The sequence below is a fragment of the Trachypithecus francoisi genome, unplaced genomic scaffold (assembly GCF_009764315.1).
Source record: "Trachypithecus francoisi isolate TF-2019V2 unplaced genomic scaffold, Tfra_2.0 Lachesis_group12, whole genome shotgun sequence".
NCBI classification, from domain to species: domain Eukaryota; kingdom Metazoa; phylum Chordata; class Mammalia; order Primates; family Cercopithecidae; genus Trachypithecus; species Trachypithecus francoisi.
Window position 1 is genome coordinate 112,677,138 of NW_022681457.1, and position 24,126 is coordinate 112,701,263.

General features: G+C 51.9%; 2 protein-coding genes across 10 annotated transcripts in view; one reads left to right on the plus strand and one right to left on the minus strand.

The window, feature by feature from the left end:
* CLCN6 (chloride voltage-gated channel 6) overlaps positions 1 to 6,751 on the minus strand; it is a 37,330-nt gene extending 30,579 nt beyond the window's left edge. For 2 of the 4 annotated variants that reach the window (XR_004441099.1, XM_033228338.1), the window contains exons 1-2: positions 6,469 to 6,744; positions 5,632 to 5,691 (exon numbers count right to left, since the gene is read on the minus strand). Coding sequence is in view for 2 of the 4 variants with exons in the window: in XM_033228338.1 (XP_033084229.1) it covers positions 5,632 to 5,691; positions 6,469 to 6,555 (147 nt within the window). In the remaining 2 variants the exon portion in view is untranslated. Of the gene's footprint in view, positions 1 to 5,631; positions 5,692 to 6,468 lie in introns of all 4 variants that reach the window. The other 2 variants (XM_033228340.1, XM_033228339.1) reach the window with 2 other exon arrangements.
* On the plus strand, positions 6,719 to 23,832 carry MTHFR (methylenetetrahydrofolate reductase). Of its 6 annotated transcripts, none has more exons than XM_033228346.1 (12): positions 6,719 to 6,930; positions 9,972 to 10,220; positions 11,698 to 11,936; positions 12,760 to 12,870; positions 17,334 to 17,527; positions 18,371 to 18,621; positions 18,849 to 18,983; positions 19,173 to 19,353; positions 19,630 to 19,812; positions 21,315 to 21,416; positions 22,362 to 22,481; positions 22,809 to 23,832. In XM_033228346.1, the coding sequence occupies exons 2-12, from the start codon at positions 9,985 to 9,987 to the stop codon at positions 23,025 to 23,027; spliced, it is 1,971 nt and encodes a 656-aa protein (XP_033084237.1). In that variant the 5' UTR covers positions 6,719 to 6,930; positions 9,972 to 9,984; the 3' UTR covers positions 23,028 to 23,832. The 6 variants fall into 6 exon arrangements, with proteins under 6 accessions (XP_033084237.1, XP_033084238.1, XP_033084239.1 ...); XM_033228347.1 differs by having other exon boundaries at positions 6,764 to 6,930; positions 9,975 to 10,220; XM_033228348.1 differs by lacking the exon at positions 6,719 to 6,930 and adding an exon at positions 6,941 to 7,207.
* The last annotated feature ends 294 nt before the right edge of the window (positions 23,833 to 24,126 follow it).

Consider the following 24,126-nt stretch of genomic DNA (forward strand, 5'->3'; position numbering starts at 1 on the left):
CATGGAGAAGTCTCGTCTCTACTAAAAATACAAAATTAGCCAGGCGGCCGGGCGCGATGGCTCAAGCCTGTAATCCCAGCACTTTGGGAGGCCGAGACGGGCGGATCACGAGGTCAGGAGATGGAGACCATCCTGGCTAACACGGTGAAACCCTGTCTCTACTAAAAAATACAAAAAGCTAGCCGGGCGAGGTGGCGGGAGTCTGTAGTCCCAGCTACTCGGGAGGCTGAGGCAGGAGAATGGCGTAAACCCGGGAGGCAGAGCTTGCAGTGAGCTGAGATCCGGCCACTGCACTCCAGCCCGGGTGACAGAGCGAGACTCCGTCTCAAAAAAAAAAAAAAAAAAAAAATTAGCCAGGCATGGTGGCGGGCGCCTATAATCCCAGCTATCGGGAGGCTGAGGCAGGAGAATCACTTGAACACGGGAGGCAGAGGTTGCAGTGAGCTGAGATCGCAACATTGCACTCCAGCCTGGGCAACAAGAGTGAAACTCCATCTCAAAAAAATAAAAATAAAAAAAAATTGACTGTGGGAATGGTTGTACAACGCTGTAAATATACTAATTTTTAAAACCCCATTGAACTGTACCCTCTACATGGGTGAGCTGAATAGTATGCCGATTATAGTGCAATAAAACTGCCAGGAAGGGCATTTAGAAACAACCGCAACACTAGAACACCAGAATCCCCCTTTTCTTTTAGTCGGGGTCTCGCTCTGTCACCCAGGCTGGAGTGCAGTGGCCGGATCTCAGTTCACTGAAAGCTCCGCCTCCCGGGTTTACACCATTCTCCTGCCTCAGCCTCCCGAGTAGCTGGGACTATAGGCGCCCGCCACCTCGCCTGGATAGTTTTTTGTATTTTTTTTTAGTAGAGACGGGGTTTCACCGTGTTAACCAGGATGGTCTCGATCTCCTGACCTCGCGATCCGCCCGTCTCGGCCTCCCAAAGTGCTGGGATTACAGGCTTGAGCCACCGCGCCCCGGCCATGACCTATTTTTAAAACCAGATACTGTTACTTCTCTTTTGCTATGACTAACTTCTTTTTACTTCTGCAGTATATATTGCTCTTTGGTTTAGGGGACTAACAACTTTTTTAGAAAATAAAATTTTATGTGTTTTGCAGGGCTGTTATAGGGGGTTATGAGCAAAATGGCACCTGGCTGGGAGGGAGGTGGGGGCTGAACCAGCCCCAATTCAACCAGGAAAGGGCATCTTAGTGTTCACACCAAAACCACCTTCAACTGGCTGTGAGCTAGGGGTGCTGCTATGGCCAGTGGGGGAGGCCTTTAATTCTAGGTCTTACGTTCTGAGGGTGCCTCTTTCTAATTCAAAGGTATAATATAAATAGACTGTGTGACCTGCATGAAAACATTCCTGTTTGTAATGGCACATCTCACAGAAAGTCACTATTATTCAAATCACCTATAATGAGAATGGATGTCAAAATGGGATTCTAACATTTTGTAAGACCCCAAATTTATCAAATAAAGAGTCAAATATATGCAATGAACTCTTCCTGAGACAGGAAGGAGAAGGGGCACTTTTTAGAAAATTATTCAACAGAAGGGTTTTCTAGTTGATTGACTATCAAACAAGGTACAGAAAAAGCCTATAATCCCATTCATTAAAATATGACTATTAACACCTTACTAAATATCCTTCTACATCCTTACCCATGTTTTTATACACATGCTTTTAATACATGTTTTAAGTAACAAAAATGAGATTCCACTAAATCAACTATTTTAACCTGTCCCACTCACTCCCCTCTTTATTATACTTTGTGTCAAGTCGATTTATTTATGGATTACATAAAATCCAGACTTTTCTGATTAAGTGCCTGAATGAATTTGCTCTTACACCAAAGCAAATGCTCTCAAGAAGCTCATTCTTGAAGATGGTTGAGAAATATGAATGACTAATATGAAAAGAACATTAATCCATGAAATGTACATGAATATGGCCAGGTGCAGTGGCTAACGCTTGTAATCCCAGCACTTGGAGGCTGAGGTGGGTGGATCACCTGAGGTCAGGAGTTCAAGACCAGCCTGGTCAACATGGTGAAACCCCGTCTCTACTAAAAATACAAAAATAAAAAAAAATAAAAATTAACTAGGCATGGTGGCGTATGCATGTAGTCCCAGCTACTCGGGAGGCTGAGGTAGGAGAATAGCTTGAACTTGGGGGGCGGGGGTAGAGGCTGCAGTGAGCCAAGACTGCACCACCGCATTCCAGCCTGGGCGTTCTGTCTCAAAGGACAACAAAAAAAACAACAAAACTTTACATGAATATGCATATCAGCTGAAGGCAAGTGCATTACAAATGTAAGTGCAATTTAGTAGAAGGGGTGAGGGAACCTGGGTGTCTATGCGGAAGCCATGGTGAGCTCCTAGAAGTAGGATGAAGGCTGTGAGACAGTCTCAGTCCTGGTGATACAGTCAGGATGATGTGACAGGGTTCAGTGAGAGAGTGCAAGGTGACAGAACAATACAGAGTATCTTATACTAATTCCTGCAAACTTCTCTACTATGTGCAACGAAACAAATACTTACGAAACAGAAGAAAATGGCCAGGCATGGTGGCTCATGCTTGTAATCCCAGCACTTTGGGAGCCCGAAGTAGGATCACCTGAGGTCAGGAGTTCGAGACCAACCTGGTAAACATGGTGAAACCCTATCTCTACTAAAAATACAAAAATTAGCCGGGTGTGGTGGTGGGTGCCTATAATCCCAGCTACTCAGAAGGCTGGGGCAAAAGAACCCCTTGAACCTAGGGTGGGGCGGAGGTTGTAGTGAGCTGAGATTGAGCCATTGCACTCCAACCTGGGCACCAAGAGTGAGACTCCATCTCAAATTTTAAAAAAAGAAAAAAAAAAGAAATAGAAGAAAACACAGCAGTGGACACAGTGCTTTTTGGTTCATTCAAAGCGGTCCCATCAGAGTAGCATATTAAACTATACAAAAGGGTCCAAATGGCAAAATCCAGACAGTAGAAAATCCCACGGTCCTAATTATGTTGTCAAATAACTTACAAAAAAAAAAAAAAAAAGATGAAGGAAGAACCTACAGATTAAAAGAGATTTAACAGATCTATCAAACAAATAAAAAAGGACCTTTTTGGAACCTGATACAAAGAAAGTTAAAATACATATGACATTTACAAGAAAACTGGAAAATCTGGACAGTAGATATTTGATATCAAGAAATTGCTAATTTTTTAGATGTGGTAATAGTATCGAGTTATGCTTTTTAAAAGTCCTTATCCGTTAAGAGATGCACATTGAATTATGGGTGAAATAATATGATGTACAGAATTTCTTTCAAAATAACATGGGAAGGGCGGCCAGGTATGGTAGATCATGACTGTAATCCCAGAACTTTGGGAGGTTGACATGGAAGGATCGCTGGTGTCAAGGAGTTTGAGACCAGCCTGGGCAACACAGGGAGACTGTCTCTACTTTAAAATACACACACACACACACACACACACACACAATTAAAAAATAATAATATGAGAATGGAGAAGTGGATAATGAAAGCACAGACAAAAGAAGACTGGGCTTGAGTTAAATCACTGTGGAAGCTGTGTGATGAGGACAAGGGGTTTCTTTTTTTTTTGAGACGGAGTCTTGCTCTGTCACCCAGGCTGGAGTGCAGTGGCTGGATCTCAGCTCACTGCAAGCTCCGCCTCCCGGGTTTACGCCATTCTCCTGCCTCAGCCTCCCGAGTAGCTGGGACTACAGGCGCCCGCCACCTCGCCCGGCTAGTTTTTTGTATTTTTTAGTAGAGATGGGGTTTCACCGTGTTAGCCAGGATGGTCTCGATCTCCCGACCTCGTGATCCGCCCGTCTCGGCCTCCCAAAGTGCTGGGATTACAGGCTTGAGCCACCGCGCCCGGCCTGAGGACAAGGGGTTTCAACAGATTATTCTATCTGTTTTTGCATATAGTTGAAATCCTTCATAATAAAAATTTTAAAAAAAGTGCTACACCACAAATCCTAATGTTGACACTAAATTCTAAGGCAAAAGTAAGATGAAATATTGAAAAGAAAGTTAGCCTGGGAATGTTATTGTCTAGCATATTAATTTTTTAAGTCCATATGACTTTTTTTTTTTTTTTTGAGACAGAGTTTTGCTCTGTCACTCAGGCTGGAGTGCAGTGGCGCAATCTCGGCTCACTGCAATCTCCGCCTCCCGGGTTCAAGGGATTCTCTCACCTCAGCCTCCCGAGTAGCTGGGATTACCAGCTCATGTCACCGCGCCCAGCTAATTTTTGTATTTTTAGTAGAGATGGGGTTTTGCCATGTTTGCCAGGCTGTTCCTGACCTCAGGTGATCCACCACTTCAGTCTCCCAAAGTGCTGGGATTACAGGCGTGAGCCACCACGCCCGGCCCCATATGACATTTTTAAAACACACTAGATATATACATGATTAATTCCAAGAAGTGAAAGAAATTAAAGATGGACAGGAAACGATAGATGGATGTTCACCACTATGCAGTTCGTGATACAAAAAAGTTGGAAGAAACCCAAGACAGAGTAAATACATTGTGGCACAATAAAATACTATTCCTGTTTAAAAAGAGATTGTGGGCCAGGCACGGTGGCTCACAACTGTAATCCCAGCACTTTGGGAGGTCGAGGCGGGCAGATTAGGAGTTTGAGACCAGCCTGACCAACATGGTGAAACCCCAACTCTACTAAAAACACAAAAAATAGCTGGGTGTGGTGGCATGCGCCTGTAATCCCAGCTACTCAGGAGGCTGAGGCAGGAGAATCACTTGAACCCAGGAGGCAGAGGTTGCAGTGAGCGGAGATTGCGCCACTGCACTACAGCCTGGAAGAGTGAGACTCTGTCTCAAAAAGAGAAAAAAAAAAAAAGTAGGTTGTGGAAAATTACCTAGTGATACAAAAAGCATAATAAAGGTGGTGAGTGGGACAGGTTAAAATAGGAATCTCATTTTTGTTACTTAAAAAAAAGCATGTATCATATATATAAAAGCATGGGTAACGATGTAGAAAGATACTTAGTAAGGTGTTAACAGTTATCTTTTAATGAATGGGGTTATTGGCTTTTCTCTACCTTCTTTATACAGTTTAAGAATTTAATGATAAAAAGTCACACATGTTGTTTCCCCCCGAAGTGTTGGTTTTACTAAAAACACACCCTCTAAGAATCCCATACATGTAAGATGGAACTTCAATCAAGAACATGTCAGAGACAAGCTGCTTGAGCAAGAAAATATCTGAAAAGCAAGCTCTCCTAGAAGAGAAGGAAGGCCTCCTTAACAGTTTATGAGCACACACCTGTTAGGAGTACATACTGCCAGGGCCTTTCACTCTAGGACTCTCTGTAAGCTGTAAAAGCAAACAGTTTAATGGCAAATACATACTCTATCCAGATTAAGGTGCCACAGATTTATAAACGTGTAAAAACACTAGACTTTGTTTTGGGGTTAAGGTGAGAAAAGGGCTTGCTAAACAGTCTCTTTCCCAGACGCAAGTTTTCTTACTCACTCACTCCCTGGGACAGAAGGTCAAACAGCATCTCTGGTTGGAATCATAATGTTTCGGCCTGAAGTGACCAGGCCACTCACTACTTTAGTTACCCAAGCAGTATCAAAGGAGCTCACCTCATAGTCTTTCCTTGGAAGAATCTCATCCTCCTCCTCCTGTGTTTCTCCAAGGATAGTCTAGAAAAACAGATCCGCAGAGGGAGCCCTTTTTAGTGGTTAAGAGTGGAAGGAGGCAGAAGTATTTACTGAAATCAGTGGCTAGCTTCTACATCACCTGGAGCCATTATCAAATAGGAATCAGCCCTTAAAAAAAACCTTTCGGAGGTGAGGGACCATGTGGGTGAGATCTACAGCCATCAGCTGAGCTCTTCATTTCCACTCATAGAGTCTCCAAATAACCACCCTCCTCAGGACACCTCAAAGATGTCCAATGCCAGCTGAAGAGGGGAGTAAAAATTCAGGTTCCGTTTGACAATGTGACGTATCTGAAATCAGAAAGGACTTGTCAACTCTGGGAACACAACTCGGGTTTTCCCAGGACGCTTGCAAGGGGAAGGTGGACTGTCAGTGACCCAGAAAGGGTGAGGGATAGAGTAAGAAAGAACTGGAGAAGCTAAAACAGCCGCATGATAAGCACAAACTCCTGTGAGGAAGCTCATTCTGAAAACGCTTGTTTCATTCCAAACTCTTTTCAAATGGAAATAAAAGGAAACATGGGTGGGATTTACAGGAGCTGGCCTGGATTCTCCTTCAGATTCCAGGAGGGGTATGAGAAAAGACCCCAGACTTAGGCACGTGAAGCAGGGTAGACGCTTCGAGAGCCCAGACTGCGGTCCCCAGACCCCACCCGCTGCCACCTGCGGGCCCAGATTGGCCCGGCCCCACCCCCGGCAACGCCTCTCGCAGTCCCTTAGCAACCGCCCCCTCCCCAGCCCGGCTCCGCCCGCTCCTTACCAGCTCTTCAGGGGTGCGGGTCTCACGCTCACCGCAGCAGCAGCACCACCTGCAACAGCAGCACAGAGACCCCCTGCACCCCGCCATCTTCCTCCTTTACTGCCACTCTGGACCCCTCTACCACCCCCTCCCACCAAGGATCTGCGCCTCACGTGACTGGTCCCGGGACGGTCACGTGGCCCTCTCGAGCTCTGGGACTGAGAACGGGAGTGGCTGCAGACGGGTGGGGCGACGGCTCGCGTCACATGACGGTAAAGACACGGCCTCCAAAGAGACCTGTGGGCGCGGCCATGTTGGAGGCGGGGCTTCCGGTCACCCGCACCGGTGGTTTCCGCCCTGTCGGGCCCGCCTCTCCAGCAACCTGACACTTGGCGCCGCGCCCCTCATTGCGTTCCCCGCCCCTACAGAGGCCACACTGGTGCTGCCGGCGGGCGAGCGTTCTGAGTCACCCGGGACTGAAGGGTGAGTGTCGGCGAGGCCGGGGTCGCCGGGAGGGAGATCCTGGAGCCGGCGAACAACATCCCGGGGGCAAGGACGTGTTCATGGGCGGGGAGCGCTGGAGGCCGGCCTGCCTCTCTTCTTGAGGGGGGCTGCCGCCCCCCTCCGCGCACCCTTCGCGGGATTACTGTAACTCCCAATGGCTGCCACCTCTAGCGACCGTCAACCCGCAGGCGAAGACTCACTTTCGCCCCCTGCCTGGACGGAGGGGCCCCGGGAATGAGGGGCCCCTGAGCCAGAGGTGACGATCCCGCCCCCCTGACCGGCCCAGGCCCATGTCCTCGCCCCCATCGGTGACCCAGTGACCTGGTGACTCGATTCTCGGCCATCGGGGCGCCGAGACGGCTTCCGGCTCCTGCCTTTTAGACCTGCCTCCCCGGCGAGCACCTGGAGAAGAGCGCTGGGCCCGGGGCACTGCGGTCCCTGGCGCCCTCTGCGTCCCGCTGCGCACGGGGGTCCACCGGGACCTTTCTGGGTGTCGTGGGCTTAGTATCCCAGTGCTTGGCGCAGACTAGGTGTCAGTAAATGACAGAGGCTTATTTTAAGAGAGTGGCAGCGCCTGGCCCTTTGGCGCTCAGTGAATGTTGGCTATCACCGTGTGCCAAACTCTGGGGATACTCCAGGCAGGACACCGGTCCTGGTCTCAGGAAACTGGGAAAAGAGAAAGGAGACAGGCCTTTAACCCAGTTACAACCCAGGGTGCTATGGGAATCCAGCTGGTAACGGATAAATCGTGGGTGTTGGCTTACAAATATGGCACGTGCCTGGCATATACTAGGAATGCAGTTAAGTCTTTGAAAATCAGAGGGTTTGCAGGTGGTTCAGCCTCCTCCCACTCTAGGTTCTGTTCCAGCAGGCAATTAACAAGGTGTTCCCTTAAACGCTGGAGAAAGGCCAACTGGCTGCTCCTGCTGTTACCCCTCTCCCCACCCCACCCCCACCCCATGTTCCTCACTCCCCACCACCATCACCACTGAGAATCTGGAGTTTGAGGTCTGAATGAAAGAGAGTAGCCCTAGGGGGAGAAAGCTTTGGCCCAGGGTTCTTAGTCTGGAATCAACTCCTTGTCTTTGGATGCATCCACGCGTAGTCTGCTCCTGTGCATGTATTTCAGGGGAGAGAAGCAGTGCATTTAATCAGATTGTCAGAAGAGTCTAAGACCCCAAATGGTTAGGTACACGGGGTTAATGGTGGACAGTCTGAAAGAAATGAACCTGACCTGGTCTTTTCCTCTGTTGTGCCATGTTACCACACACTGATTCACTACTGTGTGTTTGTCCATTGCTGTGCAAGTGTTTTGCTTTTTTTTTTTTTTTTTTGAGACGGAGTCTTGCTCTGTCGCCCAGGCTGAAGTGCAGTGGCGCGATCTCGGCTCACTGCAAGCTCCGCCTCCCGGGTTTACGCCATTCTCCTGCCTCAGCCTCCTGAGTAGCTGGGACTACAGGTGCCCGCCATCTTGCCCGGCTAGTTTTTTGTATTTTTTAATAGAGACGGGGTTTCACCGTGTAGGCCAGGATGGTCTCGATCTCCTGACCTCGTGATCCACCCATCTCGGCCTCCCAAAGTGCTGGGATTACAGGCTTGAGCCACCGCGCCCGGCCGTGTTTTGTTTTTTTAAGTGTTTGTCTTATTTTCTTCACCAGACTGCCAGATGGCACTATGCCCTCTGTTGGCCTGGCTGTGCCCTGGTGGCTCTGATTACTTGTTTCTGTTTTTTTTTTTTTTTTTTTTTTGAGACGGAATTTCACTCTTGTGGCCCAGGCTGGAGTGCAATGGTACAATCTCAGTTCACCGCAATCTCTGCCTTTCGGGTTCAAGCGATTCTCCTGCCTCATCCTCCCAAGTAGCTGGGATTACCGGCGCCCACCACCAAGCCAGGCTAATTTTTGTATTTTTAGTAGAGTCGGGGTTTCACCATGTTGGTCAGGCTGGTCTCAAACTCCTGGCCTCAGGTGATCCACCCGTCTTGGCCTCCCAAAGTGCTGGGATTACAGGTGTGTTTTTTGTTTTTTTAAGAGATGGAGTCTCACTATGTTGCCCAGGCTGGCCTTGAACTCCTGGACTCAGGTGATCCTTCTGCCTCAGCCTTCCCAGTAGCTGGGTCACTGTGATGATTTTAATTGAATTCTGTGGTGTGTAAGAAGACCAGCCCGCAAGGCAAGCACAATGGGGCAGCTTTTGTTCTGCGAAATTCGTGCCCTTACTGAACTTGGGTCTGGCTATTTTTGGAATATGGCCAGCGTCCAGTTCTAACCCACGACACGGTCTTTTTGGAGTAGCATGAACTCAGGACAAATCTGGCTGCATAGTCAAACCCTCACTCCTTCCATCCTGCACACACACTGTTTCAAGTAACAGATGTTCCAGGCAGAGCCAGCCAGAGTGAGCTGTTCCTCATCTCCACCAACCCCTGCAATCTCTGCCCGAGTCCCCCTCCTTCCATCCGCCTCCCCTTACTAGAGTCTCAGCCCTTCCTCCTCGCCTGGAAGTCTTGCCCCCGCCCCCTTGTGCTGGCTCTAGCTCAGGCCTCTTCCTTTGTCGCAGCTCCGCCCAGTTGAACACACCCGCTGGGGAAGGTGCCTCTGTTCCCTCCCCACGCACTCTGGGCCTAGCTGACAGAGATGGACCATCGAAAAGCCAGGGTCCTCCCAGCTGGGCACTACTGCCCCTCACTAGGAATATGGGCCTCGCAGGCCGGCAGCATGAGGTTCTCTGTGCCACCTTCCATCAGGTAGCTGTCACCGAGGAGCACGTTGTAGTGCTGGGTGGGGGCTGCCTTGCATGCAAGGAACCTGGCAGCAGCGGAGGGCTAGGCTTTGAGTGAGGCGGCCCGACAGCCATAGCTGAGTAGCATGGAGCCACTGGGAGGGGGCAGTGTCACCTTTTTTGGCCTTCCTCCTGTGTGGAAATACAGCACCTCCGGCGTGAACCTGCCACTCAGGTGTCTCGATGTGCCGGGGGTGTGGCTGCCTGCCCCCTGATGCTCCCTGCCCCACCCCGTGCAGCAGGAACCTGGCCATGGTGAACGAAGCCAGAGGAAATGGCAGCCCCAACCCCTGTTTGGAGGGCAGTGCCAGCAGTAGCAGCGAGAGCTCCAAAGACAGTTCGAGATGTTCCACCCCGGGCCTGGACCCCGAGCGGCATGAGAGACTCCGGGACAAGATGAGGCGGCGAATGGAATCTGGTGACAAGTGGTTCTCCTTGGAATTCTTCCCTCCTCGAACTGCTGAGGGAGCTGTCAATCTCATCTCAAGGTAAATTGATGTAAGGTTAAGGTGGGGGCGGGGAGTGCTGGTTCCTGGGGAGCCAACTGTCAGCCTTGAGGCTGGGCTGCCCTTTAACCCGGCAGAAAAAAGCAGCCAGAGCAGGCAGGAAGAAGAAGGCAGAGTGGGTCGTCTGATCTGCAGCTTCTCTTGCCTGTAAAAGTCCCTCCACAGTGTCAAGGGTATTTTAGATACACTCTTCAATGGGTTAAAAATGTTGATTCTCACAGTATATTCTTTGGTGGAACTTGGGGGCTGGATCACGAGTGCAGTTTAGGAAGTCACAAAGCAGTGAGAATGTTTTCAGCAAGTTAGAAATTTGGATTATGCTTCCTGAAATCTAGAAATGCTAACTGAATTACATTAGCACTTCAAGAATTGCAGTCTTGTTTCTTTTTTTAAGTTTATGGCTTTTACTGTTTGCACTTCTCACGTGTCACTCCCAAGTTTTTGAAGTTTAAACGCACAAGGATATTTAAATACACCGCTGACAGCTTGTAACACAAGTACTTGTGCACATCCAGGCTTTTGAGTCTCGTTTCGGAACTTGGCCTTGGTCTGCACAACTGTAAGCTGCTGCACAGGGCTTGGGGGTGGCATGAAAGAAACGTGAGTCTGCCGACCCTCTTTCTAACTGTTCCTACGGCGAGGCTGTGCTTGCCACGGTTAGGATTCCACTAACTCTCAACCATGATGTCTTAACTCACCTGAGATAATAAATGGGCAAACGCTGTGAAAAGTCTTAAGTGCTGCTCTCACAAAATGGTGGCGCCGTTATTGTGTCTTACCTCTGTAATAGTGATCACAACGGCACCTCATATATACTGAGTATTCGGTTTGTACACCAGGCACTGTTCTAAGTGCTGTGGAACCAGCTGCCATCATATTCTCCTAGTGTTGTTATGGTTTTTTTGTTGTTGTTGCTTTATTATTTTTTTTTTTTTGAGACGGAGTCTTACTCTGTAGCCCAGGCCCGAGTGCAGGGGTGTGATCTCAGCTCACTGCAAGCTCCGTCTCCTGGCTCAAGCAATTCTCCTGCCTCTGCCTCCCAAGTAGCTGGGATTACAGGCACCCACCACCACACTCAGCTAATTTTTGTATTTTTAGTAGAGATGGGGTTTCACCATGTTGGCCAGGCTGGTCTTGAACTCCTGACCTCAAATAATCCGCCCGCCTCAGCCTCCCAAAGTGCTGGGATTACAGGCGTGAGCCACTGCGCTCAGCCTCCTAGTGTTATTATGAAGTGGGTACTATTATCTGTCGCGTCTTACAAATAAGGAAACAGAACTCACAGAGGTTAAGTAATGTACCCAAGATCATACAGCTATAAGTAGCAAAGCCAGGATATGAACACTGATTGGTCTGTCTCCAACCTTCATTTATGCTTGTCTAACTCCTGGACCCCATGGGAAGGCAGTGAGGGATGGTATTTCCCCTGGAACCTCTCTTCAGAAACAAACCCCTACAGGTTTGACCGGATGGCGGCAGGCGGCCCCCTCTTCATAGATGTGACCTGGCACCCAGCAGGTGACCCTGGCTCAGACAAGGAGACCTCCTCCATGATGATTGCCAGCACCGCCGTGAACTATTGTGGTCTGGAGACCATCCTGCACATGACCTGCTGCTGTCAGCGCCTGGAGGAGATCACGGGCCATCTGCACAAAGCCAAGCAGCTGGGCCTGAAGAACATCATGGCGCTGCGGGGAGGTGTGGAGCCAGCACTCCCCTACACTCTGGGTTCTAGCTTTCCCAGAGGCCACTTGTAGCCTGAACTTGGTTCCTGAAATGGTCCTTTACTGCTCCCTGGGCCCCACGCTGAGGATCCGCAGGATCCCATCCCCGCCAGTAGTGTCAGCAGGCGTTGTGGGCAGTGAGTCACCCTGGGCACCACACACAGGCAGCCACCTCTTCCAACTCTTGACCTCGACGTAGGAGTTCCGTCGAGAATGAGTCGCAGCCTGATAACCCTCTGCCCTGCCTATACCACTGCATCGATTGCTGGCTGCACCCAGCACTTGGCCCAATCACAGAGTATCCAGGAGTGAGAATAGCCGGTTAGGCCTCTTGTACCTGCTGTCGTCAGGCCACCCAAGAGTGGGAAGAGGGAGCCTGAGGGGTGGGGTCCTGTGGCCTCCTGCTCCCCACCACAAGACCCCTTCACTTGAGTAGAAAATTCTCCCAGGAGGCAGGAGCCCTAAGGCCGTGGGATGGGAGAGGGTGGCAGGCATGCCCAGGTAGAAGTAGGGAAGGGCTCTCCAATCCTCCAGGCACAGTGAGGAGCAGCAGTGGTCTCCTATTCTCCAGCGCCAGCACAGGGTCAGCACGCAGTGAATACTGAACGGGTAGGCTGCTTTCTTCCCTCTCGCTGTCTTACCAAGGGCTAGAAAGAGAAGAACCAAACCTAAATAATACGAAGTTTCTGCCTTTCAGGGACTCGCAGTCCTAGGTGTTAGGGCTAGGTGGAGGGAACAGAAAGGCTCTCTGGAGGTTGGGTGAGACCCAGTGACCATGACCTCCACCAACCCTGCAGACCCCATAGGTGACCAGTGGGAAGAGGAGGAGGGAGGCTTCAACTACGCAGTGGACCTGGTGAAGCACATCCGAAGTGAGTTTGGTGACTACTTTGACCTCTGTGTGGCAGGTGAGTGACTGGATCATCCTGGTGGCGGGGATGGAGCTAGGGAGGCTCAGATAGCCTGTCGGTGTTCGGTGCAGGACACAGTGATCAGATGCACCTAGGGGTCCATGCTGGATGAGGGACATGCAGAGGTGAACTGTACCATGTCCTTGCTCCTTTTGTATCACCTACTCCCCTCCTGGGCCTGCCACCATCGACCCTTAGCTTTTTGTTCCTCTGCCTGGCTGTGCCCTTAGCCTGCTTCTAGGCCCTATTCTTTTCTTTAAAACAAAAGAGGGGGCCGGGCACGGTGGCTCATGCCTGTAATCCCAGCACTTTGGGAGGCCGAGGCAGGCAGATCACCTGAGGTCAGGAGTTGGAGACCAGCCTGGCCAACATGGCGAAACCCCATCTACTAAAAATACAAAAATTAGCCGGGTATGGTGGTGCACGCCTGTAGTCCCAGCTACTCGGGAGGCTGAGCCAGGAGAATCCCTTGGACCCAGAAGGCGGAGGTTGCAATAAGCCGAGATTGTGCCACTGCACTCCAGCCTCAGTGACAGAGCGAGACTACATCTCAAAGAAAACAGAACAAAACACCCCACAAAAGAGGGAAATTTACTAACAGGATTCCAGAGGGCAGGGAACCCAAGGTCAGGCGATGGCTTCAGATCTCACGAGGCACTGGAAGAGGTCAAAATGCAAGGACCTCCCTCATTCCCTCTGGCACCACAGGGTCCCCCGTCTCCACTTCCCACTGCACATCTGTGCTTCGTCTGGGAGACCTGATGCCCATGCTTTTCCACACACCTGGCCTGCTCCTGAGTGTGCAGAGTGTCAGCTCCAGCCAGTTCCCCAGGCTAATGGATGGGCCTCTGTTCCAAATTCCCTGGAGAGACATTCACGATTGGCCACCGCCACAAGACCAGGTTTACCCAACAGAAATGGGTGGGTTGGACTTCCCTCCTACCCTTGAAGCTAAAGGCTGGGATGGAGCCCTCGGCATCTCAGACAGGGCTCAGGTATGGCGAGGCAGTGTGTGCCAGGGACAGGAATTCCTGGGATTGGCACATTTTCTGGGATGACAGTTTTTTGCCAATATTTTGGGAGAAATCCTACCATTTTTATATTAAACATGGCTACGTTATGGAGTGGCATCTAAAGTGATATGAACTAAAAAAAAAAAAAAAAAAAGGCCGGGTGCAGTGACTCAAGCCTATAATCCTAGCACTCTGGGAAGCCAAAGTGAGCAGATCATGAGGTCAGGAGTTCGAGACCATCCTGTCCAACATAGTGAAATCCCGTCTCTACTGAAAATACAAAAATTAGCCAGGCATGGTGGCGCGTGCTTGTAGTCCCAGCTACTCGGGAGGCTGAGGCGGGAGAATCGCTTGAACCTGGGAGGCGGAGCTTGCAGTGAGCCGAGATCATGCCAATGCACTGTAGCCTGGGCAACAGAGCAAGACTCCGTCTCAAAACAAACAAACAAAAACCACGTGACTTCAAGAAAATGACTTGTTGTGGGTGACTTTGGCCTTGTCCCTAACCCCCCATGGACATGTCTATTCTGTCAACAGCGGTGTTCAGGTGTTAAGTCTGGGAAGCACTGATTAGGAGTCAGAGAACAGGCACTTCCAACTGTTAAATTGTCATCGCTTGTATCAGCCACAATATAGTCAGTTAATGGGGCAGTGTGCACCAGTGATGGGCGTTACGTGATCATGATTGGAAACTAGCGAAGCTGTGAGCTCACAGTTGCTGAATGGTTTCTTACTTTGCTTATCAAGTGGGTAATGAAGATCAGTGAATTAGAAAACACCAACCTGTTGGGCATGGTAGCTCATGCCTGTAATCCCAGAGCTTTGGGAGACGGAGGCAGGAGATCAAGACCAGCCTGGGCAACCTAGTGAGAGTCCGTCTCTACAAAAAATACACAAAAAATTTAAAAAGAAAGCACTCAGCTCTTCATGATAGAAAAATAGAGTAAATAGCAAAATCTATATGTAATCAAATGCTAGATTTATTCGGTAATATTTAGATATTATACCTATAGTTTCAGCTGTTAAAAAGCCTTGTTGTTTCTGAAATTCCTACTGGGAAAACAGCTTTGTTATTGAAAGTGTGAAGCCCCAGTGCTTTATCCCCCACTCCCTTACCCCTGGAAACCGTAGTTTTTGTATTCATTTTTATGACTCTGGGTTTCTTAAGAACGGAACCGCCTTATCAGAGCAGAGCAGCTTGGCTTTCCGCCTTTCTCAGGGTCCTGCCCTGGGCTTGGGCTGACGAAACCAGCACTCCGTGTCGTTACATGAAGGCCTGTGGTCGTGCTACTTGCCTGACCAAGCAAGGCTGCTAGTAAGTTTAGTCATTTAGGAAAGGGGTCAGAGAGTTCACAGAGCCAGTAAGGACCCTATGGGACACCTGGTCTCACCTTCCCAAGCAATTCCAGAATCCTGTCTTGGGCATCCACTGCCCCTGTGTTTTCAGGCTCCGGGAACTCATTGTTTTGTGGATGGCTTGTTGTGCTCTAGGCAGCTCTCTGAACCGGATGCCGGTTTTGCCATTAGAAACAGCACAGAATAGGCCGGGCGCGGTGGCTCAAGCCTGTAATCCCAGCACTTTGGGAGGCCGAGACGGGCGGATCACGAGGTCAGGAGATCGAGACCATCCTGGCTAACACGGTGAAACCCCGTCTCTACTAAAATACAAAAAACTAGCCGGGCGAGGTGGCGGCGCCTGTAGTCCCAGCTACTCGGGAGGCTGAGGCAGGAGAATGGCGTGAACCCGGGAGGCGGAGCTTGCAGTGAGCTGAGATCTGGCCACTGCACTCCAGCCTGGTGACAGAGCGAGACTCCATCTCAAAAAAAAAAAAAAAAAAAGAAACAGCACAGGATATGACTAATAAAGAACTTGACTAGGGAGCTGGGTACAGTGACTCATGCCTGTAATCTTAGCACTTTGGGAGGCTAAAGTGGGAGGATTGCTTGAGCCCCGAAGTTCCAGACAAACCTGGGCAAGATAGCAAGACCCCATCTCTAAAAAATAATTAATTAAAAAAATTTTTTTTAATTAGCCAGATGTGGTGGCATGCATCTGTAGTCCCAGCTACTCAGGAGACTGAAGTGGGAAGATCACTTGTGCCCAGGAGGTCGAGGCTGCAATGAGCCATGATTGCACGACTGCACTGTAGCCTGGGTGACAGAGCGAGACCCTGTCTCTGAAACAAAACAAAACAGAAAAACTCACCTACGGTGGATCCTTTTTCCCCAGGACAGACCTTTGGACATTTGAAAGGAGTTTCTGTATTCTCTTCACTCTTTTCTTTCCTCTTTTTTTTTTTTTTTGAGACAGAGTTTTGCTCTCGTTGCCCAGGCTGGAATGCAATGGTATGATCTCGGCTCACTGCAACCTCTGCCTCGCGGATTCAAGCAATTTTCCTGTCTCAGCCTCCTGAGTAGCTGAGATTATGGGCATGTACCACCGCACGTGGCTAATTTTTGTGTTTTTAGTAGAGACAGGGTTTCACTGTGTTGGCCAGGCTGGTCTCGAACTCCTGACCTCAGGTCATCCTCCTGCCTTGGCCTCCCAAAGTGCTGGGATTACAGGCATGAGCCACCCCACCCTGCCATCCGTTCTTTTCTTTGAACAAAACATCACTTTCTTCAGTTCTTCCTTGGGTAACTTGGTTTCTAGCTTTTCACTGTCTCGGACCCCTGAGTAATTTCAGTGTTACATTAAAAACAATGTTTAGGCTGAGCGTGGTGGCTCAAGCCTGTAATCTCAGCACTTTGGGAGGCCGAGACGGGCGGATCACGAGGTCAGGAGATCGAGACCATCCTGGCGAACATGGTGAAACCCCGTCTCTACTAAAAAAATACAAAAAACTAGCCGGGCGAGGTGGCGGGTGCCTGTAATTCCAGCTACTCGGGAGGCTGAGGCAGGAGAATGGCGTGAACCTGGGAGGCGGAGCTTGCAGTGAGCTGAGATCCGGCCACTGCACTCCAGCCTGGGCGACAGAGGGAGACTCCGTCTCAAAAAAAGAAAAAAGAAAAAACAATGTTTAATCCAGTGCCTAAAGAAAAGTCAAGCTTTTCTTTTTAACAATGTTTAATCTAGTGCCTAAAGAAAAGTCAACCCCAGATGCTCTGCTAACTGTAGCATTTTCTCTCATCCATGGCCACCAAGTGCAGGCCAGATTTGCTTGGCTGCTCAAGGCAGGACAATGTGGGAGTTTGGAGCAATCCACCCCGATTCTTAGAAGGGGGCTCTGAACCACCTCCCCTGAGAGTCATCTCCAAGGTCGGAAGCATATCAGTCATGAGCCCAGCCATTTACCGTTTTAGTTGAGGCCATGCTGTGCTGTTGGAAGGTGCAAGATCGGAGCCTCTGAAGCAGAGGGCTCTCTGTGCCCAGTTCCTGTGGTCTCTTCATCCCTCACCTTGAACAGGTGGAGGCCAGCCTTTCCCGACCGCCATCCCTATTGGCAGGTTACCCCAAAGGCCACCCCGAAGCAGGGAGCTTTGAGGCTGACCTGAAGCACTTGAAGGAGAAGGTGTCCGCGGGAGCCGATTTCATCATCACGCAGCTTTTCTTTGAGGCTGACACCTTCTTCCGCTTTGTGAAGGCATGCACCGACATGGGTATCACTTGCCCCATCGTCCCCGGGATCTTTCCCATCCAGGTAAGGGGCCCAGCAGGGCCCATAAGCTCCCTCCACCCTACGCCCACTGCATCGTCGTCGCATAGGCTGGGGTCTCTGGGTGGAGTGCTGAGTTCACTGAGTTCTTCCCAGATTCCCTCTCAGGTCCAGAACTTGCACAGCGTTGCTTGGCCACCTCATTTTGGTTACCTCTAATTTTCCCCCCAAAACCCAGCAACAGTGTCTGTTGAGGGGTTTGTTGTACTTTGGCCGACAAGCATCACCAAAAGGTATTCTCATTCTCTTTACAAATCCAGGTTGAGCCAGTGTTTCCCAAATGTGGCGGTCATCAGAACCACTTGATAAGCTTTTCCAAAAAATGGATCTCCAGGCCCCACCCCTGGAAGTTCTGATTCAGTAAATCTGAGGGAGGCCCTGGGAGTTTGTGTTTTGCCTCTTGAGCTTGGCAGGCGGTTCTGATGATCAGTGCAGCATGGGGACAACTGGGTGAGATGACACCATGTTATCAATAGACGCATCTAGGGCTAAAAGGCTGGCTCAACCCAAGGCTAGAATGCTTAGGGCAGCTGCTCTACTCTGTAAAAGGTGGAAAGCCTGGGCAGAGTGGCACGTGCCTGTAGTCCCAGCCACTTGAGAAGCTGAGGCAGGAGGATGGCTTGAACCCTGGCGTTTGAGATCAGCGAGACACATCTCTAAAAACAGAAAAAAAGGGCAGAAAACAGCAGGTCAAGCTCAGGTGTGCTCCTGGCATATGGCCAGATTTTCCTGGCTCCCTCTGCCTGACACTGCGGTTGGTGCGGAGGACGGAAGGGGGTGGGAGACGGGCTGGCTGACAGCTGCCACAGCCCCTCGTGTTTTGGACAGGGCTACCACTCCCTTCGGCAGCTTGTGAAGCTGTCCAAGCTAGAGGTGCCACAGGAGATCAAGGACGTGATTGAGCCAATCAAAGACAATGATGCTGCCATCCGCAACTACGGCATCGAGCTGGCTGTGAGCCTGTGCCACGAGCTTCTGGCCAGTGGCTTGGTGCCAGGCCTCCACTTCTACACCCTCAACCGCGAGATGGCTACCACAGAGGTGCTGAAGCGCCTGGGGATGTGGACTGAGGACCCCAGGTGAGGGCAGTGGCCCAGAGAACCCCAGAGGGGGGTCCAAGAGCAGTCCCGGCTGCAGTGCTGGCTCCTCACGGTGGTACAGACATATGTCTGGCTAGCTGGGCACACGGAGGGCTCCAGTCTCAGAGGGCATCAGATGGAAGAACCCAGCCTCAGTGGTGCTCCCCTGCTTCCGGCTCCCTCTAGCCAGTCCCTCGTCTCAGTTCTCTGTCCCCATCCTCACCCAGGCGTCCCCTGCCCTGGGCTCTCAGCGCCCACCCCAAGCGCCGAGAAGAAGATGTACGTCCCATCTTCTGGGCCTCCAGACCAAAGAGTTACATCTACCGTACCCAGGAGTGGGACGAGTTCCCCAATGGCCGCTGGTGAGGGCCTGCAGACCTTCCTTGCAAATACATCTTTGTTCTTGGGAGGAGGAGGGCAGAAGTTGTTTGCATGCTTGTGGTTGACCTGGGAGGAGTCAGGACAGGATTTCCAGGAATGGCCTCCTGGGCCTGTGGTGGCACTGCCCTCTGTCAGGAGTGTACCCTGACCTCTGGGCACCCCTCTGCCAGGGGCAATTCCTCTTCCCCTGCCTTTGGGGAGCTGAAGGACTACTACCTCTTCTACCTGAAGAGCAAGTCCCCCAGGGAGTTGCTGCTGAAGATGTGGGGGGAGGAGCTGACCAGTGAAGAAAGTGTCTTTGAAGTCTTTGTTCTCTACCTCTCGGGAGAGCCAAACCGGAATGGTCACAAAGTGAGTCACGCTGGGCTGGGGTCCCTGGTTCATCCCCTGCCCCTGGCCTGACCCCAGCTGCAGGCCAGGCTGCGGGGCTGTGACTTCCCCACCCTGTGCCCTCCTCTCCATGCTGTGGACATGGCACCTTGGCAAAGGGAGAAGGGTGAGTTGAGAGACCTCCACCTGGAAGGGCTTAGGGAGGCAAAGACAGGCTGGGTCTTTGTTGGGGGCCGTGAGAGGGACTTGGGGTGCCAAACCTGATGGTCACCCCAGGCAGCTCACCGTCTCTCCCAGGTGACTTGCCTGCCCTGGAACGATGAGCCCCTGGCAGCCGAGACCAGCCTGCTGAAGGACGAGCTGCTGCGGGTGAACCGCCAGGGCATCCTCACCATCAACTCACAGCCCAACATCAATGGGAAGCCGTCCTCCGACCCCGTCGTGGGCTGGGGCCCCAGTGGGGGCTATGTCTTCCAGAAGGTGTGGTAGGGAGGCATGGGGTGCCCCCTCTCTTGACAGGCACCCATGGGTTCCCCAGAGCTTAGGGCAGAGCAACCTGCCTCTCCTGGGCTCTTAATTTTGAATGAGCATGGAGCAGAGCGGATGGGAGCTCATGCTTTAAGTCAGATAGACCTGGCTGGGCACTGAGCCCAGCCAGCACTTTGGGAGGCTGAGGCGGGTAGATCACTTGAGCCCAGGAGTTCGAGACCAGCCTGGGCAACATGGTGAAACCCCTTCTCTACAAAAAATACAAAAATGACCCAGGCATGGTGGTGCACACCTGTAGTCCCAGGTACTTGGGGGGCTGAGGTGAGAGGATTGCTTGAACCCGAGAGATCGAGGCTCCAGTAAGCCATATTTGTGCCACTGAACTCCAGCCTGGCCCACAAAGTGAGACCCTGTCTCAAAAAAAAAAAGATAAGCTGGGCTTGGCGGCTCACGCCTGTGATCCCAGCACTTTGGGAGGCCGAGGTGGGCAGATCACAAGGTCAGGAGTTTGAGACCAGCCTGACAAACATGGTGAACCCCCATCTCTACTAAAAATACAAAAATTAGCTGGGTGTGGTGGCGGGTGCCTATAGTTGCAGGTACTCGGGAGGCTGAGGCAGGAGAATCGCTTGAACCCGGAAGGCAGAGGTTGCAGTGAGCTGATGATCATGCCACTGCACTCCAACCTGGGCAACCAAGCGAGACTCCATCTCAAAAAAAAAAAAAGTAGAATCAGACCTATGGAGGCGGGTCACTCGACCTCTCTGAGCCTGGTTTTCTCGTCTGTAAAATGGGATGTAGCTTGTGTTCTGGGCATGAAACCTAACAAAGCATGTAATGTGCTTGGCGCATGGGAAGAGCAGGAAGTACTCCCTGAAAGGCAGCTGCTGTTACTATCCTGAGCTGACACCTTTCTCCCAGGGCTGCTGGAGTTAACATTATGTTCTGAACCAGGCCCACAGGCCCCGGAGCAGAAAGACCTGAGTTTAAGGACCAGTTCTGTTTACCTTCAGAGCAGCCAATGTATTCAACTTCGCTGAACCCACTTTCCTCATGTGGGGATCACTGTGCCCAGCCTCCAGTATTATGAGCATTCTAGCAAATGAGTTTGAGTAAACCCAGCTTAATCCCTGATAGGCACTGGTCCTAGAGGAGATGTTATGTCATTGTCACCTTGCAGTGACTAGGGAGGATGGAATGTGTGGGGCCTCTCTCTCCTGGCTCAGCTTGTCAAACCAGTTGCCACTGTTCAGAAATGACTTCTTCATGGAATCTCCCCTGACCGATTGGGAGAGGGGTGGCCGATAGCCCTCGAACCTGTCCAGACTGAGAAACTCACCTCCTCACTCCCTTCACCCTTTGCTTATGGATGTGCCAGCGCCACAGTTCATTATTCTGCCAACATGGCCGCCACTAGTTCTGATACCTTAGGTGCCGGTGAAAGGGCGTCTGGCAGGGCTGGGGTTGGTGACAGGCACCTGTCTCTCCCACAGGCCTACTTAGAGTTCTTCACTTCCCGTGAGACAGCGGAAGCGCTTCTGCAAGTGCTGAAGAAGTATGAGCTCCGGGTTAATTACCACCTTGTCAATGTGAAGGTAGGCCGGGCCCTGGGGTTCCCACAGAGTACCAGGCCCTTCGTTCGGCAAACACCCAGCACCTAGACTGGGCTAGGCATTGTGCAAGACAGAGAGATACAGGCAGAACTGGGCCCCTGCTCTTAAGGAACTCCCAGCCTAGTGAGGGAGGCAGATCAATGTGTGACCACCAGCCAGTGTAAGTGGGAAAATCAAGTTCAGGAGAGGATGCTGTCAGATCCAGAGGAGGGATGTCTCACCTAGAAGGCCAGGGAAGGCTTCTCAGAGGGGTCGTGTGGGAATCACCAAGGACAGAGGAGTTGGCCAACAGGAAAGAAGGGTATTCCTGGGACAGGACAGAGGACAGGCAGAGGCAGTGAGCCGCACCATCTGGGGAAATCGGGAACACAAGCAGGAGGAGGCGGGAGTGTTAAGCAGGGGCCAGGCCCGCAGAGGGCATGGTTGTCCTGCTGGAATTTGAGTTTTCCCTAAATGCAAGGGGAGCCCTTCTCCAGCAGTGGAATAGCTTGGTTCCTGCTTTATTTTAGTCAAATAACGGTGGATAGTCATACAGATGATAGGGACTGGGGAAGGCTAGAGCCGGTGAGGCCAGCAAAGAGACCCCTGGAATGACCCAAGGCAAACACAGTCCTGGAGGTGGGCTAGACAAGAGAGAACGGATCAGAGAATGAGCAGGGGGTGCTCAGGGAGGAGAGGGAAAGTGGCCAGGACGCCTCTAGGTTTGGGCTTCTGTGGAGAGATATGTCATTCATAGATGCAGGCGGAGGAGGCCAGGAGTGGAGGCACAGGGAGAGGGGAGTGGAGGTGCAGGGAGAGTGGAGGCCGGGAGTGGAGGCGCAGGCAGAGGGTATGAAGCCTGCATGGCCCCAGTGAGTCAAGGCTGTCCAGGCACTGGGACTCCAGTTGTCCTTGGCCCAGGTCTTACCCCCGCCCCACACCCCCCAGGGTGAAAACATCACCAATGCCCCCGAACTGCAGCCGAATGCTGTCACTTGGGGTATCTTCCCTGGGCGAGAGATCATCCAGCCCACTGTAGTGGATCCCATCAGCTTCATGTTCTGGAAGGTAAAGGAGCCGGGAGCAAGCTTGCCCCGCCTACCTGGAAAACCCTGGGGAGGGATTGGGACCAAGTCCCAAGCGTGTGCTGAAGGCCACACCCCGGGCCCGCTGGACCCAGCCTTCAGGCATACCGGGCTCTGACTCACCCGTGTCACTGCTGACGCAGGGCGTTTGCTTCTGGCCAGGGGTGGGAAGTGACACTGGCAGTGGGCCTTGTTCTATTCCGGGAAATGTCCTGTTGAGCAGAGCCCTTGGAGAGCCCTGTTAATCTTGCGTCTGTGTGTGTGCGTGTGTGCCTGTGTGCATTGTGGGGGGTGTGTGGTGTGTGTGTAGGACGAGGCCTTCGCCCTGTGGATTGAGCGGTGGGGCAAGCTGTATGAGGAGGAGTCTCCATCCCGCACGATCATCCAGTACATCCACGACAACTACTTCCTGGTCAACCTGGTGGACAATGACTTCCCACTGGACAACTGCCTGTGGCAGGTGGTGGAAGACACACTTGAGCTTCTCAACAGGCCCACCCAGAATGAGAGAGAGACGGAGACTCCGTGACCCTGTGTCCTGACGCCCTGCGCTGGAGCCACTCCTGTCCCACCTTCCTTCTCCACAGTGCTACTTCTCTTGGGAACCCCACTCTCCTTCATGTCTCCCCCACCCCTGGCCTCCACTCCACCTGACGATGGCAGCTAGACTGGAGTGAGGCTTCCAGGCTCTGGCTGGACCTGAGTTGGCCCCACATGGGAACCTAGTACTCGCTGCTCTAGCCAGGAGTCTGTGCTCTGTTGGTGGGGAGCACTTCCGTCTTGCAGAGGACCACACTGGGTGGCACCTCCTGAGAAGGCGAGGAGAGTGGTTGTTGCCAGCTAAGCCCTCGAACCAAGGCAGCCTCCAGAGCCAGCCTGGGACCCCCAGTGAACTTAACACTTGGAGCCTGTGCAGTACAGGCAAAACACGCATGGGCGCCAGGCACTGGTGGCATCGTAGAAGAGCTGTGGCAAAGTGCTGTGTACCCTTCCACCTCCTAGAGGTGGGCAGCTGGGCCCCACCTACTTGTGAGTGAAGGGACACTCCGCTGCCCGGCCTGTCTGCTTAGCCGTCCGTGGCGCCAGCCCCCTGGATGGGCATTGGGCTGACACCGACCACGCTGCTTTCTGGCACAGTTGTCTATTCTGAGCTTTGAGAGAAAAAGTACCCCTCAAGGGTTGAAGGCAGCAGTCTGAACCCTTGTGCTTGGTGGGGGTCGTGGCCTTCCCCTTTTCCCTGGCTGTGGAGGCCTAAGGCTACCCCGTTCCCTGTCAAAAGCCAAGATGAGATTCACCAGCACAGGGGCCCCAGACCTGCCTGGGGCTGTGCAGCAGCCCAGCTTCCTGGCTTATTTTTCAGGTAGACCCTCGTCCTGCCAGCTGCCCTCCTCATCCCCTCGTCCTGTCCCAGAGGTTATCTGCCTGGCATGGCTCCCCAGGAGTCACCTGCAAGCCCCATGGCCTGGGGCAGTGACTGGCAGGTGCACATGGGCTGTTTCCTGTCCTGGATCCCGGCAGGCTGGGTGTGGGGGGGTGGCCCAGAGCAGCCTGATGGCCAAGGGGGTGGACACAATTGTGGGACGTCCTCTTTACTCCCTTCCTGGCCTCACTGGCTGGGGCAGAAGGGC